Raw genomic sequence first — 18,041 nt, forward strand, 5'->3', positions numbered from 1 at the left:
GCAGAGCAGAACCAGAACCAGAAGATCTTGGGGGTCTAGACGGTTGGTACAGTAATAACAGATCTTTAATGTATTGTGGTGCTAAACCGGTCAGTGATTTATAACCTAACAACAGTATTTTAAAGTCTATTCTTTGAGCTACAGGGAGCCAGTGTAGGGACTTTAAAACTGGTGTTATGTGCTCTATCTTCCTGGTTTTAGTGAGAACGCGAGCAGCAGCGTTCTGGATCAGCTGCAGCTGATTGTTAGTCAGACCTGTGAAGACGCTGTTGCAGTAATCAATCCGGCTGAAGATAAATGCATGGATGAGTTTCTCTAGATCGAGCTGAGACATCAGTCCTCTAATCCTGGAAATGTTCTTCAGGTGATAGAAGGCCGACTTTGTGACTGTCTTAATGTGGCTCCGAAGGTTCAGGTCAGAGTCCATCACTACTCCCAGGTTTCGGGCTGATTGCTGGTTTTCAGTTGTAATAACTGAAGCTGAGCATTGATTCTAGTTTGTTCCTCTTTAGGTCCAAAGATAATAATTTCAGTTTTGTTTCTGTTCAGCCGGAGAAAGTTTTGGCACATCCACACATTTATCTGTTCTAAGCATCTATTCAGTGAACAGATGGGTTCAGAGTCACCTGGTGACATCGTGATGTAGAGCTGCGTATCATCTGCACAGTTATGGTAGCTGATCTTATTTCTTGTTATAACCTGAGCCAGTGGGAGCATATAAATATTGAAAAGAAGGGGTCCTAGGATTGAACCTTGGGGTACCCCACATGACCTTTGACCTCTCTGATGAGAAGTTTCCAATTGAAACAAAGAAATCCCTGTTCTTTATGTAAGATTCAAACCAGTTGAGCACTGGACCGGAGAGTCCGACCCTACTCTCCAGTCGATTCAGTAAAATGAGTTTAAGTGACATCCCATTCCTGATCCATAGGGTTCAATATGATGTTGGTCCACCTTTTGCTGCTAGAACAGCTTCCTCTCTTCTGTGAAGGCTGTGTTTATAGGGATCTTTACCATTCTACCAGAAGCACATTTGTGAGGCCACATACTGATGTTGGACTGGTCTATAATCTAGTGGTGGCGTTCTTTACAGGATTTACTGATATGCCTCAGCTGTGAGGAATATCACCAACTTCACTTGTGATTAATGACTAGCTGTGACTTAGCTTGACTTTGAAGGTTTATGATGAAAATGTTTTATGAAAAAGACTAGTGAAGTGCATCGGAGCTTCATATCTGTGCTACAATAAGGGCCTGCTTCCACTTTAATCTGATAGAACTGCATTTATTTATCTATGGTTGAACATCTAATCTATGTCAACTGATCAAAACTGACTTAAATTATTTTGCAATAAACACAGATTCATTAAAACACTAATTTATATCAATAAAACTTTTATTCCATTTATGAAAACACAAAAAGGCAAATTTTAAATGTTTTCTTGCCTTTAGGACCACCTTCAAATTGGATTATTCTAAAGTATGCAAATTCATTAAATACTGTATATAGATATATAACAACCTTCAGTATGGGCAAGTCAAACCTGTACTAGATGATACATTAATTACAAATTCTTTAAAACGTATTTTGTGATTTTAAAAAACGTTTTCTATATTTATGTCAATGAAACAGAATTGTTACGTTTCCCAAAATGTAAGAATTTACATTTTGTTATGTTAGAACAGTTTTTCTACCATAAAATGTTCTACCAACATTATGGTAGAAGAAACCAACCATAAAATGTTGGTTTCTTCTAATAATTATGAACCAAATATCATCTTGACTTACGAGCTATTGCCATGTCCCAATTATCTACTGTTCTAAATAAATACTGGGCTCTCTAAGAGATCTGACTAAGTACTACACACATTGGTGAAAAGAATTTCTCAAACATGCATGAACGAGCCACAGCAAAACTCTGGGTATGTTTATGACAAGAGAAAGACATATAGTAGATATAGTATTCCATTTTAATATAGATAATTTAATATAGATAGAGTATCTGTGAAAATTAATAGATCAAGTCAAATCAGTTCAGTCATTAATAAAAAAAAAGAAACACTGACAATTTTACCTTGAAACACTCACCCCACTCATTTGTATTTTAAGATATCTGGTTATAATTCAGATATCTGAATTTTAACTATTATTGAGACTTTCACTTTCATCCAGCCTTATGTTACATAAAGTTTACCGTGCAGATCCATCCAGGTTGGCTCTGTGAATGAAGCTGAGCTTGGCATCGGCCCAGTATAACTTCTCCTCCACCAGGTCTATGGTGAGGCCATTGGGCCAGTGTATGTTCTTATTCACTATGACTTTCCTGTTAGGAGACAGCAGAGCACAAGTAAAGTTAGTGTTCATAGCTTATTTTCATACAATTGCTGAGTATATTTGTATATAAATGCATTTTGTTTGCCTTTCAGCTTGGTCATTTAGACATCATTTTTATCTTAGTGATTTGATGACCAACATTCTAGCTTCAGTTTGGTAAATTGCCCCGGTGCAAGTATGTTACTTACATGCATAGTTATTTACATGTATGTGCTCTCTAGCTTGTTCTACCATCAGTAGTCTGGATCTGTCAGGACTCAGACTGGTCAGCACAAGAGTACAGGACCACAAAGCGAGGAGCCAGTGGCCATTTCTGATATAGGCAACATGCCCCCCCCCACTGCCTTTGACAACTTTTTGGAGGGGAGGGGGCCGGGGTGCTCGAAAGGGGGTTAACCCAGGGCACCAAACAGGCTAGGACTGCCTCTGAGAGGAGCGCAGAAAGAGATCTTGTACATTTTCAATCAAGTTTCAATCCCAGCATGCAGACCCAGATCTGCCTGTTATTCTACACTTTACAGTACCTGCTGCTGCCATCCATGCCAGCGCGTTCTATCCGAGGCTCCTCTCCCCAGTCTGTCCAATACATGTATCTGGAAGAAAACAGTTTAATAACATGGTAATATGCAGTTGCATAATAACGTCCACCGTACCTGTATTTTATACCCGCAACTGCTTTTCTTTAAGTGTTAACTAATAAAATGTTTTAATTGTCTCTGATTGAAAATCAGAGATAATGGCGATGTGTGCCATCTCAGCATTTACTCTGCCATTCTCCAAAAGGGGTGGGGCTCTCTGCCCTGCCAACAGGATAGAGCCCCCTCCCCCAAGGAGATCACAGCATGTAGTAATTGCATGTGTTCAGTGTTAATGATATTAACTGTGAATTCCTCTTCTTTTAACTCTCTTGTGAAGCACCAAACTTTACAAGAGCTGGCTAAAAACGTGTTTTATACGCTGTCACCAATGCTGGAACATGAGCTCACACGAAGGTGACACGCTCTCAGCAGCAAACAGAGAGTGCATGAAAAAACATGTCGCACAAAGTTGTAAATCAGGCAATGATATCTATGTTTTTTAAATACACCAAATCTTGTTTTGATAGCAGGATTTGCATTCCTGGGAATAGCAGCAGCAAGAATTCTCCTCCTGGTAAGTGTGGCAAACGTACAAGTTTATAAAATAACCCAAATGTTTCATGCCCTGACCCTGACACGATACAAAAATCACTGAAAAAATGTTTTTACATTTCCTATCAGCTTAACCTCTTTTAATACAAAAAACATGGTGAACTGCCTCGAAGCATCGACCACTGGGCATAACAAGTTTTCTGGGGGAAACCCTGAATGATAGCTAGATAATAATATGTTATCTGTTGACAGAAGTTCAATGAAGAACATTTTCAAGATTTCTTTTTCCCTAAAATATTGGAATAGGAATATTCCGCCCAATATGTAGACATATTCAAAACATGCTCACGTTCTTTTTCAATAAAAGACCAAATCCATGAGAGAAGCATCTTATTACAATTTAACAAAAAATAACCAAGTAAAATAAACAGGGTCACTGGGAAACTTCCTCCAGTAAAACAGGAAGTGTCCCGCAAAAAAGGGATCTGAAAAAGGTTTCTGATGAAACAGCTACTGACACCTTCTGACTCTGCACACAGCAACCTCTAGTAGTATGTGTGTGTGCATTGCTTTATGGGGTTTAAAATAGTAAATAGTCTGTACCTGGCTGAATACCCACAACCCACAAACATGTGGGTTGTGGGTATTCAAACCAGCAACCCACAGATTGAGGGACAAACTCCTAACACCTCTGCCACCTCGACATTGTAATTTATTTGATTACCTTTGTCCAGGATTAAGGGCAATAGCCCTGGGTTGGTCCAAGTCCATCCAAACTAGGACTTTCCTGGAGGTGCCGTCCAGGTTGGCGACTTCAATCCGATTGGTCTCTGAGTCTGTCCAGTAGAGCTTCTTCCCCAGCCAGTCACAGGCTAACCCATCAGGACTGTTCAGCCCAGACACGACCACTGCTTGGCCAGTTCCCAGAGCCTCCTTAAGAGCTGCAAGAACAACACACTCTCAGGTGTAATGTTACCAGGAGATGATACATTTCCAGTTAAATCAAAGTCATGTAGCCCACAGAACAGGAAGTACAAGTTAATGGGGCTCGATTTTCAACTTGAACTGTGAGCAGCAGATTAGACACTTTCACATCTGATTTCTTCTTTCCAAGTCAGTGAATTAACACCAACAAGCAGAAACTCTTGCTAGCCCTAGATGTTATCTGTTTATTTGTCAGGTGTTAAAAATTATGCCAACAATAATTACTCATTAAAATGGGTCATTTTCTGTGGGTCTGCTTCTGTGTGACATGTAAAAGTTCCTCATCTGAAGCATAAACCAGAGCTTAAATATCCAAATAGTACAAAATCTGTTCACTTTGTCTGACCTGTAATAGGAAGCTAAGTAAAACCCACAAATATTGATGGTAGTGTAAATTATCATTAGTAATTTGTAATCACACTCTGAATACAAATGAAGATTGGGTTAATATTACATACAGTCATGAAAAAAACCTAATTAAATAAATATGCAGTACCTCCTTAAGAAATGTCAGCCTATTTATGTCTATTTTGTTTTATTTTGCATTAGTATTACTTCCTGTCAAAAATAAAATGCTGGATATGTAAAAAAACAAAAAGAAAAAAAAACAAGTACTTTAAACCTAAATCTTTCAGACGTATGAATAATTTTGGATCTAACTCTCCTGGTTTAAAAAACAGATATGCTTTCATTTAGCAGGTTAGCAGGTATACAGAAATTTTATCATAACCCTTACCTTAATTTGCTCTTGTTACAATATAAAAAACAGATAAAAAAAAACATTACAGATAAACACAATCTTTTTTTGAACCAATCTATCACTGAAAAGTCTGGATGCACATTCCACATTTATAAAAACATGTGAGCACAAGTTTAACTTATTCTTTTCTGGAAGTAAGAAATACTGTCAGAATTTTTCTAATCAGTTCTTGAATGTTGTACATCTCATTAATTTGAGTTTATCAATATTATGGCAGAATGATGAATTATTAACAAGGTGAAATGTTTTCCAGGTAAACACTGGGAACCCATCCCAACATTTCAGTTGGGCCTGGTTTGGAAAATATCTCTGCTTACTAACCAGAAGCGTTTTTTAGATGTTGTTCTTTTAGAACAAGAAGAGAAGTACCAGACTCTAGTAAACAAAAAATGTGAAAATGACAGTTTTTTTTTATTAGAAACGTCAAAATGAACCAAAATGAAATGAGTAGGTTATGCTTTTAGAAGATAATGCATCTCAAATGGGCGAAGAACACTGTGACACCTGCTGTCCTGCTCCAAGGCTTCAGAGAGAATGTGCTTACATGAGAACATTTGTCTGAATCAGTAAAAAACAACCCAGTGCCTTACAGTTGGATGACTGATTCCAATGGGTTTGTTTGATGGCCTCCTCACTGACGTCAGTCCAAAAGATCAGGCTCTCATCAAACAGGAAGTCCACTGCAGCTGCATCTTCAAGTTCACTGACAACTATGGCTGATTCGCCCCGCACACCTTCACCATCAACCAATCTCACATCTCGTCGGTTGGCAAAGAGAAGGAGGGGGGAGCCTGAAAAGGACAAAATTATTGTTATGAGTTCACAGCACTGATGGAGTTACATCAAGTCAGCTAAAAGACGAAACTATTTGAAAATGTTGTATGAAGTGGCTACTAAGGCAAAATAATGTCTAAAATCGAATCACTTTCATTTCCTACTACCGTACTCTCCGATTTGCATTATTTGCTTTTATTTCAACTGTTAGCTTTTTGTTTTCTCTCAGTTTTTCCCTCTGTAGAAGCTACACCTGGTCTGGTGTTCAGGTTGGATGTGATTGGTTCCTGCAGGAGGTCATCAGCTGAGATAATGCTGCTTCCACTGATCTGTGTTCTGGTTCTCCTGGAGGTTTCTTCCTGCTAAAGAGGATATTTTCCTCTCCTTTGTCGCTGCATGTATGCTCAGCATGAGGGATTGCTTTAAAGTCAATGATAAAATGCAAGTGATTGCTGGTCCAGGAGGAGGGAATCCTGCAAGTCAATGACTCGATGCTCTGCTGGGTTTCCTTGGATAGAAACATTTTAAACTATTTTGAATAATAAACTAAACTTACTGTACTGTTTGATAACCAGGATCAGTTGGAATATATGTACGATTGAATTGAGAAGATTTTTTGTAAAGTGTCTTCAGACAATATTTGAATATTTGTTATGTATTGGTGCTACATAAATTAACTGAACTGAATTTAAACTAAAATACATCAGAAATCATTTTGACGACAATATGATTCAAGAATCTAAACTTTTTTGTCTGGGTTAGTTTAGCCCAGGAACTCCGAGAGGTTGGTCTCTTTCTGCTGGGGCCACTTCAGCTGCAGCTTGTGATGCCAGCATGGGAGTGTGCCAGCATCACTGCGCACAAGCATGCAGATCCAGTATGTCTCCTGCTACACTAGAACACAACCAGAAGCAATAACTCATGTTTAAGGAAAAAAATGAGATTCTCAGGCAGATAAAACAGAGACCAGTTCTCAACATGTGACAACGTGACATCTTTATTTGAAATATGGCTGCAGACAACAACATGAGCACATTGGTCACATGTCTTTATCTGAGAGATTCAGCAGAGAGTTTTACATACTTCATGTGACATTTAGATAAATTAATAAAAGACAAAGTCAAAGTAGGGAGTTAAGCAGCTGTGGGGAAAGCACACAGACTGATTAGTGCATTGAACTCATCCTAATAGCTATTTACTTTGTAAGCTTTTGTACAATGTTAGACTCCATGCCTCCGGCAAGCGGCCGTTTCTCAAAAGTCGAGGGTCCGGACTCTTTGTACGAAGTGAAGTGTAGAGGGGCTGGTTATTACCATACTAGAAAAATACAGGCAACTAATCCAACTAATTTTAAACCTTTGACCTATGTTGAAGTCATAATCCAGATCATTTCACCATAAAGCAGCAACAGGATGAAGCCAAATGAATAATCAGAGTTGTTCAAGGAGCTCTGACAGAGTTTCACAAAGACCTGGAAATAGCAGCTCCAGTGTTTTCAATTAAAACAAGTAAAATAATCAACTGCAACCATCTCTATGGATATTCACAGTACAAGACTCCACTGAATAAATTACATGTTGATGCTTGATTGGTCTTTTCGTCAGAAGGTTTTGACAATCCATAAACATGCTATTTAATGTAAAGTCTTGTCAGATGAGGTCAACGTTGGTTCTGCATACAACCTCAAAGTACCATGACAAAAGAGGGAAGATCAGTGTTTGGGTTGTCTTATAGCATATGGTACTGACTTTATATGATTGAAAGAAAGATGAATGGAGAAATATATTAGGGCAGTCTTGATAGGAATCTGATGATGAAATGAGCAAGACAAGTGTCCTAAATGCAAAGTCGGTGTTGTTGCACAGCACCCCCCCCCCTTCTCTCTCTCTACTTCCTCTTCTGAGAGGAGGGAGATGTTGCTCCCAGCTCTCCGTCTAACGGGTGAATTGAGTTTCCTAAATCTGCCGGGATTTACCCTGTCCAGAACTGAAGTAAACTCTGTTTAGGCTGGGTGCGAGAAAGACTAGCCTGGTTTCTAACGACCTCTGCCTCCAGATGTCCCACCCTTTTTCACCCTGTGAACTAGCCAGATAGAGCAGCCCGGAATCAGCTAGTTTCACAGAGCACACCTGTTAACGGTCGCTCTTTCTCTTATTACAACTTGCACTTGTTACTGAACCAGGTAGGTTTTAGTGACTCGGGCGAGTCCCAAGGGTGTTGTTTTAGTTTTGGCTAAAAGCAACCTATAAAACATTTTCCACTTTCTCCTCCCAGAATCAAACTTCATAGCTATTTTACAACCATCAAGTAACTTTAAGGTGACTCATTAACTGAATGTCCACAACATCTTTTAGATTTTCTTAATGCTAAATATTTTATTAGTAAGGCAGTTTTGCAAGGGTCAGTACAACTTAAATCAGTAACAGAAATAATCAAATAAGTAAAATCAATAATCTAGCCTATCTTTCCCTAATGCTGACACTGTGAACTAAAAAAGGAAAACTTTGAGAGAGACGGACGGAGTTTGGCCCCCAGAACTGGCCTGATGATGAAAAAAGTGTTGCAGCAGCAGGAGGCTCCCAGTACAGGAAGAGTACTGAGTCAGAGCGGCAGATCTCGGGCCTCAGGGTGACTTCCTCATGCTCGTAGCGGCCCTCTCCTTCTTGACTTGCAGCTCTGTAGCTCCTTTTTCTTCGTCTCACGATCTTTCTGGTCCTTCGAGATGTAGATAAGCTGGTCTCACGGAAGGAACACACCAGTTCTTCCTCTTTGCCTTTGTTCTTTGCCTTTATCTTCATCTTTGCCTTGGTCTTTGTCTTTGGGGTCTCGAACCCAGCTGATGAGAGAAGTGCAATTTGAAGCCACATGTTGCGGGGCTAACGGGTTGGTCCCCATGTGCAGAACAGTCTTCGGCTCTGTGGCTCCGGCTCTTCTTCAGCTGCAGAGTTCTTTGTCCATCTCGATCTTGGCTCGAAGCTGCCTGAAGGATCCAACCAAAGATTCCTCTTTTGCACTCACCTTATAAAGGGTTTATCCACCCTTTTGGTGTGTTTGCATTGGCTAGCTTTGTTGCTGTGCCTGTTTCATTGGCTGACTCCTTGGACCGATAATCTCATATCCATCACCATCTTTGGACATGACCTGATGTCTGTTCTAATGTCCCCGAGTTGCTCAACAGTCCTCTTGTGTCTAACCTTTTCTTAGGTAAGTTTTAAGTTTAGCAATAAGGGCTTGGACACCTCCGCTCTCCCATCAGTTCCTCTTTCTCCCTGACCCTTCACCTACCATCTACCTCTAACACAACATCAGTGACCTTTAATTACAGTTACACACTTTACACCATTTCAAGTTCAATGTCAAAATCACATTTATAACCCCTTAGTTTCTCTGATTTAGCATTCATTTATAATATTATAATAACCATATCTTATTAGTTACTCTTATAATCATAATGTGTTATTACAGACATTTCTGAAAAGAAACCAAGAATAATTCATTATTCTAATTATTTGACACCATGTTACAGTTACTTCTTTCTCCTTTAAGTACTTCCATAAGTATAAGAGTAAGTGTAAATATTCTTATAATCAAACCAGCATCAACCACTGGTTAAACCAATATTGATTATTGGCTTAATTATAAGTTATCATTATTAATTCAAGTATTTTACTCTGGGTTTTATCCAATTACTCACAATGTTTAGATTTTATTCCTTAAACCTTTAATGCTCAAAATGAGCAGTCTGAACTATTTTTAATAACTGCAGGCTGGAAACTTCCTCTTTTTCCAGGAAACCTGCTCTTCCTGTTGCATAACTCTCTTTCTGTCTGACTATGATTTTTTATGATTAAATAGAAAAAAGTAGAATTAAAGCAGGACACAATAACAACACACACAACCAGATTAATTTTATTACCGTCTGACTCTACTGTTGGGTCTTGATGTCACCTGTGTAATCAGTTTTAAAGATAACTTTATTTATTGTTATTATTAAACTAAAATCTCCAGCATGGGGAAGTGGGCTGAGCTCGACTTTTTCTCGACATCGGGGAAACTCTTACCCTGTTTCAGATAAAGAAAGTAAACTGCTAGAATGGGCCACTTTATCACTTGACTTGAATCCAAATGAAAATCTATGGAAAAAACTGATCATAGTGAATAAAAAGAATCCTCAAGGTGTTTGTGTGGAAGAATAGGTCAATCTCACGCCATAGCAATGCATGGGATTAGCTGCTCCACACAGGAGAGGGAATGAAGTTGTCATTACCCAGAAAGGCTTTTCCACAAAGTGTTTCATACCTTTCTGTAAGTGTTGAATAATTATTCCCTTTGACATTCCATTTTTTTGCCCATAACTTTATGTTTGCTGTGACTTATTTGACATCTACTAACATCTGGTGTCAATTTTATGTCAATAACCTCATCAGACCTATTTCCATCCATCCATCCATTTTCTTTACACCCTTGTCCCTTCGTGGGGTCAGGAGGGTTGCTGGTGTCTATCTCCAGCTAACGTTCTGGGCGAGAGGCAGGGTACACCCTGTACAGGTTGCCAGTCTGTCACAGGGCAACACAGAGACACACAACCATGCACACACACACTCACATATTAACCTGACAGTCATGTTTTTGGACTGTGGGAGGAAACTGGAGTACCCGGAGAAAACCCACACATGCACAGGGAGAACATGCAAACTCCATGCAGAAAGACCGGGGCCGGGAAATAAACCCAGAACCTTCTTGCTGCAAGGCAACAGCTCTACCAACTGCGCCACTGTGCAGCCCTCAGACCTATTTCAACTGAGAAATATATTTTTGTGTTAAATACTTATTTTACCCACTGTATGAATTACAGCATAAGGTATACTGTAATACATATGGAGCAAATTGCACAGGTCAAAATTGATGTCAGCAGGTCAAAGCTTTAAAATACCAGGAGATGAGACTGGCTACAACATTAGGATTGGTCCATCTCTACTTGTCATTTTTGAGGCATGCTACAATTAAAATCCCATTAGGACTGGAGTCAGACATTCTGTCAGGGAACTAACAATCATTAAACACTAACTGTGACCTTTGGCCATTTGGAAGCATGAGGTTTTATGGCAGATCTATGCAATCCGTGTAAACAGAAATAGCTTTTCAAAAAGCCCAACTCTACACTATTTTTCAAGAATAAAAAACAAAAAAACATCTGGATAAAGTTAGGACCTTCACCTTCACAGAGCTTGAAAGTATATGCTTAAAAGGCTTGCTCTAACTCAAGAGACCAGTTCAACAATAATCTAAGCAAATTAATATTTTTAATTGAATAAAATAAAGCATTTTGATGGAGGAACTTTAAAATCATTGTAGATCCAAAACTTAAAAAGGAGTTTTGCACATTTGTATTCATAAAAGAAAGACACCAGTTTGCAAATTTGGGCTTGATGGAAAAAATAAAAACTTGGTCAGTTGTCAGCAATAAAAACAGGGTGTGACTACCTCATTTGAGTCATATATGTTGCATATAGCCAAGTTTAATAAATAAATTAAAAGTAGATTGGGTGAGCCAAAATCTGCTTTTGAGTAAAAGTCAGTTGATAGATTATTGCCCTCCTTACTATGAAATTCTTGTGCAAATAATGGGTTATGAAAAGAGTAATGAGAATAAGAGTGTTGCATTTAACATGTTCCCTTAAGAAGATTTCATTTGTACAGTAATAATATTTCCCCAATTAAAAATAAAGCATCTTTATCTGCATCAACCACATGTGATCAGAGCCTTCTGATTATGGTTAGGAATGGTAACAATCCTAGTCATGCCAAAAATATACACTTTGTAATAACTTGCTCATTTAAAACAAAAAAATAGAAAAATCCTGTTTTCCAGCAACTTGTTAGGGTCCTGAGTTGTTTTGAGGTTTTATTATTTTGTGCTCTTGTCTCTTTCTTTGATCAGTCATGTTTCTATTTTTAGTTTAGTCCTTCTTAGTGATGATTGCAGTTCATTTCTCGTCTAGTTATTCTGTTGCTCTTATTTATTTATGTTTCCTAAGTGTCGTTATTCTTCAGGATTTCATTTCCTAGTCCCCAGTGTGCTCTCCCTCGCCCACTGTGCCACATTCACTCTCTCTCTCTCCTCACCCTGTCTTCTGGTCTGCAACCTGCCAATCAGTCCAGGTCTTCAGCATTCAACCTCATAGTATTTAAACCCTTCTTCTGCTCACACTCCTTGCTGGTTCCTCGTGTTAATCCCATTATATCCTGGTTACTTCCACTTTGGTATTCTGCTTGATTTTTGTTCCTGGTTCCTGTTTTTGTTCTGCTCTGGCTCCCTGCATTCCCTGTGATTTTTGTAAGATTTCTTTTTTTTTTTCATTAAAGAACAGTCAATATAATCCACGCACCCGGGGTGATTCTCACGAACATGTCACAACTTATAGCAAAAATAAAAATGCATTGTATACACACAAAAACACACCTTCTTTATAAAATAGAATCTAATTTTATTGTTCAATGTAAAATTATAACCTCTATGCATATTTTTAAGGAATTTTTAGACATTTTAGTCTGACTTTGAGGAAATAAATTCATTACCGTAACATTACCGTAAAATTTATTATTTTAATGTAAACAATTATTTCATTACTGTAACATGAATACAATTTTTAAAATCAATTTTGGTTCTAATTTTGTGTCAAATCATTAAATTGAAAAAAACAACACAACCATAATATAAAGAGTCTGACCATTTCATTGAGGAATTAAAAAGTTCATGTAATTATTTTATTTAATCTAAATAAATTATCATAAAATGAGAATAGCGGTAATGAAAAAACGTATGTCGGTAATGAATAAGAATGTTTCGGTAATGAACACTTTATAACTACACTAACATTTAACTACACATAAACCATAAAATGGCATGTAATCCTTAACCCTAACAAAACATACATCTGTTAATTATTTGACCAACATTGAGCCATGGAAACAAACCCACAACTAACTTTTTTTTCATCTCTGCTTATTGCTTGGAATGTAAGATTGGGCAATTGGACGGATTCATCAATCCTCGACAATAGTAGGGCTGCAGTGATACAATAATCTCACGATACGATACACGATATTCTGCTCACGATATGATATATATTGTGATAATCAGCAAACGATACAATTCAATACATTTTTGCGATTTTCTGAAAGATTTTAGAGTGAGAGTAATTTTGGTGACATTTTGTGACTATTATAGAGTTGAATTGAATTAATTTAACTGAAAAAATGATTAAAAGCACCAACTACACAATATCTGGCTCTGGTTGGACATGGGCACAAACTTAAAGTCAACAGCTGGACAAAACGAATCAAAGAAGTGGTGAGAAAACATGTTTCTTTTAATTGAAACAGTACAAACTGTAGCTTACATGCATTTGTAAAGTAAATAAAGTGCACCAAGTACCCTGCTCTGAATAGTTTGATACCTTTTTAACCTTGACACTTAACATCTGAAGGAATCACTCTAAGCCTGATGACCTAATCACTCACCTGGTGAAGCAAGCAGTGAGTGAGCAAGGTGACAGTTGGATGTTACGATACTTGCGTTACTATATCGATTTTTTTCTAGGAAAGAAAATATTGATATATATTGCAAAATCAATATTATTACACAGCCCTAGACAATAGGTTATGTCCTTCACTGCAGGCACGTGCAGAGGGGGGGGGGGGGCTGGGGGTGCTTGAGCACCTGCCCTTTTTGCTCCTTGCCCCAAAGTGCCCTTTTGGTCAATTTTTTTTTTTTTTTTTTTTTGGTATTATTATTTTCAAAGCCCTCTTCTGACACATAATAACATGTACTAAAATTATTTTATTTATTTATTTATTTTTTGTACAACATAATAAGCCTTCCGGTCACCTTGTTACCTTTGACATTTTGCCCGTGACGCATGACGCAGTTGCCTCTTGCGCAGTGAGATAAGGCGGCTAACTGGAGCTCAGCATAGCGAACGTTCCAGATTACAGAACAGTTTTTGGTGAATTATATATATATATATATATATATATATATATATATATATATATATATATATATATATATATATATATATATATATATATAACGTTTTTGGTGAATAAAGTGGAGTAGACTTGCTACTTGTCAGATGACGGAAAACGTTGAAAGTATCGTTTCTGCTTCAGCACGGAGTCGCGGTTTAAGCAGAGAGGTAATGAAATACAACAGACACTGACAGGCCTCTGCGTCTGGTTTACTCTGAAGAACTACTGAGTGGGAGGAGACAGCCAAGTGAGGAAAAACTGTTCTCATCTATCGATTCAGTATTTTTATCATACAGACATTAGGCTGCTGTTGTTGTGCTATTAGCTAGCTGCTAGCTACGACTTTGCTAGCAAAGCTAGATAAATAAAAAGCTTCTTCCCTGTGTACGAGGCACATCGCCCGTCCAAAACTTATCATCTCCATAATGGATATATGTCCGATCTTCTAATTTGCTTTGCTGCATAATGTACATTGCATTTATTCTGGCGTTAGGTAAATGTGTCTTGAAAGAGAATAGCACTTAAATAAAAGTCCAACAAGGATATTCATTTAGAATTAAAAATAACTCGCCCTGAATTACCATGATAGATATAATGTGTGTCATTAATGAAGGGGAAAAAACTCAACCCAGACTTTAAGTTTAGGGTCTGGTTCGCAGAGTATGTAGTTATATTTTTTCCCCAATTATTCAATGGGAAAAAATAAACTAACCTCAGTTAAGTAAAATAAAATTGTAATCAAAACTTTTGGAATTGTAATGATTTCTTTTTTAAAAACAAATTCTTTTGTTTAAAAAACTTTTTTTTAAATTAAATAACTAATTTTTGTCTTGTGAACTTAAGAAGTTATTTGACAAACATAAACTTTTATTTGCACACATCAGAAATCTTTTGTTGTGATTTTGGGTCCTGCCCATGACGTCATGTGAAAATCACAAGCAAAACTTTGAGTCAAACAAAAACTTAGAATAGCAAGAAGAGATTTCTGACATGCACAAATAAGTTTGTTTTGCAAAAAAATTCACTTCATGAGACAAATGTGTGATTTAAGTGTTTAAAAAAGTTGTAAGCAAAACTCAGTAGGCTTTTCCCATAGTGACATGCATTAACAATTCAATTTTTGCTTTTGTTTTTTTCTTTTTTTCTGCAGTTCCACCTTAAAGTTTGATGCAGCTCTGCTTTCCTGAATGGACCATCTTCATCTCCACTGCAGCAAACAGGCAGCTCTGTTTTATAGATTACAGTACACTAAAAGGTTGCATTGTGCCCTTGTTTATATTTTTAATAGTGTAATTCTGTAAAGACAAAATATGTAAATCAGAACTAAACCTCCAGCTCTGATTTACATTTCTTGCTAAATTGCGGGTTTGAATATTACAATACTTTCCTATAACAAAATAGACCTGCAGAAAGAAATTACTAATAAAATATCTTACATATGCATAGTTGTATGCTCTGTATAGAGATTTACCTTAGCTTTGATTGTATATTTCACAATTTTGTAATTTATCATTGTTTATTAAACTCTGAAAGCTGTGTGACTTTGTTAATATTCTGTCCTAGAATGCGGTAAGCTGTGCCCTTTTTTTTTTGAGCACCTGCCCTTTTAGTGGTCTCTGCACGGCCCTGCTTCACTGGTTGGTTGATTTATTTATTTATTTTATTTTTATTTTTTTTATCTAAGGGTGATTTATTTATTGAGGTGGCTCGGGCATCCTTACCAGATGCCCGAGCCACCTCAACTGGCTCCTCTCGATGTGGAGGAGCAGCGGCTCTACTCTGAGTTCCTCCCGGATGACCGAGCTTCTCACCCTATCTCTATGAGAGAGCCCAGAGAAGAAATATTTTAGCCTCTTGTATCTGTGATCTTGTTCTTTCGGTGATGACCCAGATCTCATGACCATAAATGAGGGAAGTAAATTGAGAGCTTTGTCTCTTGACTCAGCTCTCTCTTCACCAGGGCAGACCGGTACAACTGAGAAAATGTTGCATATTGCTCAACCATAATGGAAAGCCATTACTGCTTACAATGAAAAGCAGTATATGCTTCACTGTGGACGCTGCACCAATCCACCTGTCGATTTCTCACTCCATTTTTCCATCCATGACCACAGATGTACTTGGAACTAAACCTGTAGATCATGACCTGATGAAGCCAATAGGACCACATCATCTGCAAAAAGCAGAGATGCGTTCCAAAGATCAACAAAACGGATCCCCTCCACATCTTGGCTACGTTTCGAAATTTTGTCTATGAAAGTAATGAACAGAATCGATGACAAAGGGCAGTCTTGGTGGAGTCCAACTCTCACCGGAAACGAGCCTGACTTACCATCAGCCCCTACAGGGCTCCCTGAAGGAGACGGTCGAACACTTTTTCCAAGTTCACAATACACATGTTAATAATATTGATTGGGTGAACTTCCACGCACCCTCCAGGACCCTACTGAGGGTGTAGAGCTGGTCTTGTGCTCCACGAACAAGACAAAAACGACACTGCTCTTCCTGAAGCTTAGATTCGACTAAACTAGAACCACTGAATAGACATTACCAAGGAGGCCTAAGAACCCTCTGTAGTTGGAGCATACTCTGTATCCTCCCTTTTTAAATAGGTGGACCATCACCCCAGTCTGCCAATCCAGGAGAACTGCCCCCAATATACATCTTCTTTCACTCATTCATCTTCCAAGTAAAATTTTGATAGCGCAATATCCTTAACTGAATCGAAAAACCATCAAATTGGATCATGAGTTGAAATGGGTCCCTCTGTATCGAAGCATTTTTGGAAATTTTAATTGATAGCCAGCACTACTTCCTTTTGCCCTTCACATTAGGTAATTAATATTTGTTGCCATAAAATAGTATAACCGTTTTTCATAAGTAGGAGGTAAATCAAAAACTGCTGTAAACAATAACAAGCAGAATGAAACTTTATGTATTTATCTATTTTTTCATTTCAAAAAGACTCTGTTCATCACCGTAATCTTGTTTTTCATTACCGCAACAGGTCTCAAATTACGCGGTAATGAACGTTGTGCATTACGGTAATGAGTGACATTCGCATAAGATAGCTTAAAATGGTAGCATGCCATGGTGACTCAGCAAAACAATTTTCACCTAGAATACAAATTCCCTAATATCTTCTTTACAGGAAAATATCTAATTATTTACTTTTTAAGCACATGAGGTAATGCACATTACGGTAATGATCGCCTGTGGTGTGGAAATAGGCATATGCGAGGAGAAACGTAACAATTATCATAATCAAAAGATATCAAACAATATTATTTTTTAGCCATCTTTTGTCTTCTCCTCTTTGTGGTGCATTATGGGTCAAAATAACTAAATTTAATTTTTTTTTTATAAATATAACAGGACTTTGAACAAGGTGCTACGGTAATGAGTTTTGCACCTCCGGACACTCACTTTTATTAATATATTTTTTATTATTTAATAGGAAATCATTAAATATTACAATATTGAGTTAGTTAACATAGTTTTAAACAAGTTGGTAGTATTTTTTTATAAACCAGCCTGAATAATTACAATGATAAATTGAGGTGAAAGCATTTTTTTTTTTACTTCGGACGCATTACGGTAATGAATTTCTGACTCCAAAATTAATTAAAAAACATTTTAAAAACTATTTTGGTAACTAACAATTAAGTGTGCCAAATATTAGAAATTATAATTGTTCAAATAAAAGTGAATTATTTTTAATTTTCATGAGTATGACTTTAAAATCTTCTAAGACATTCAAAAGACTAGGTTCGTGAGAATCACCCACCCAGCTCCTGTCAGTATTTAGGGTCCACCAACAAACGCATCATGACAACTTCTCTCTCACACAACATAAATAATTATTGACATTTTAAATAAAAATGACTAACATATATTTCCCATTTTGTCAAGTCTAAATGAAGACGAAATGGTATCAGGTTAATACTTTACAAAACATCAAATTAGAGATCAATCATTAAGGTTGATAGGTACTTAATCTCCAATTAAGAAAATGTCATCCAAA

General features: G+C 37.4%; 1 protein-coding gene across 2 annotated transcripts in view; it reads right to left on the minus strand.

Moving 5' to 3' along the window:
- lrp5 (low density lipoprotein receptor-related protein 5) overlaps positions 1-18,041 on the minus strand; it is a 61,601-nt gene that overhangs the window by 39,480 nt on the left and 4,080 nt on the right. For both annotated transcript variants that reach the window (XR_015763112.1, XM_088006646.1), the window contains exons 2-5: positions 5,800-6,000; positions 4,190-4,406; positions 2,860-2,928; positions 2,196-2,324 (exon numbers count right to left, since the gene is read on the minus strand). Coding sequence is in view for 1 of the 2 variants with exons in the window: in XM_088006646.1 (XP_087862772.1) it covers positions 2,196-2,324; positions 2,860-2,928; positions 4,190-4,406; positions 5,800-6,000 (616 nt within the window). In the remaining variant the exon portion in view is untranslated. The remainder of the gene's footprint in view (positions 1-2,195; positions 2,325-2,859; positions 2,929-4,189; positions 4,407-5,799; positions 6,001-18,041) is intronic.

This window comes from Poecilia mexicana, unplaced genomic scaffold (genome assembly GCF_051168715.1).
Source record: "Poecilia mexicana isolate PSO_F unplaced genomic scaffold, ASM5116871v1 scaffold_6, whole genome shotgun sequence".
In the NCBI taxonomy this organism is placed as follows: domain Eukaryota; kingdom Metazoa; phylum Chordata; class Actinopteri; order Cyprinodontiformes; family Poeciliidae; genus Poecilia; species Poecilia mexicana.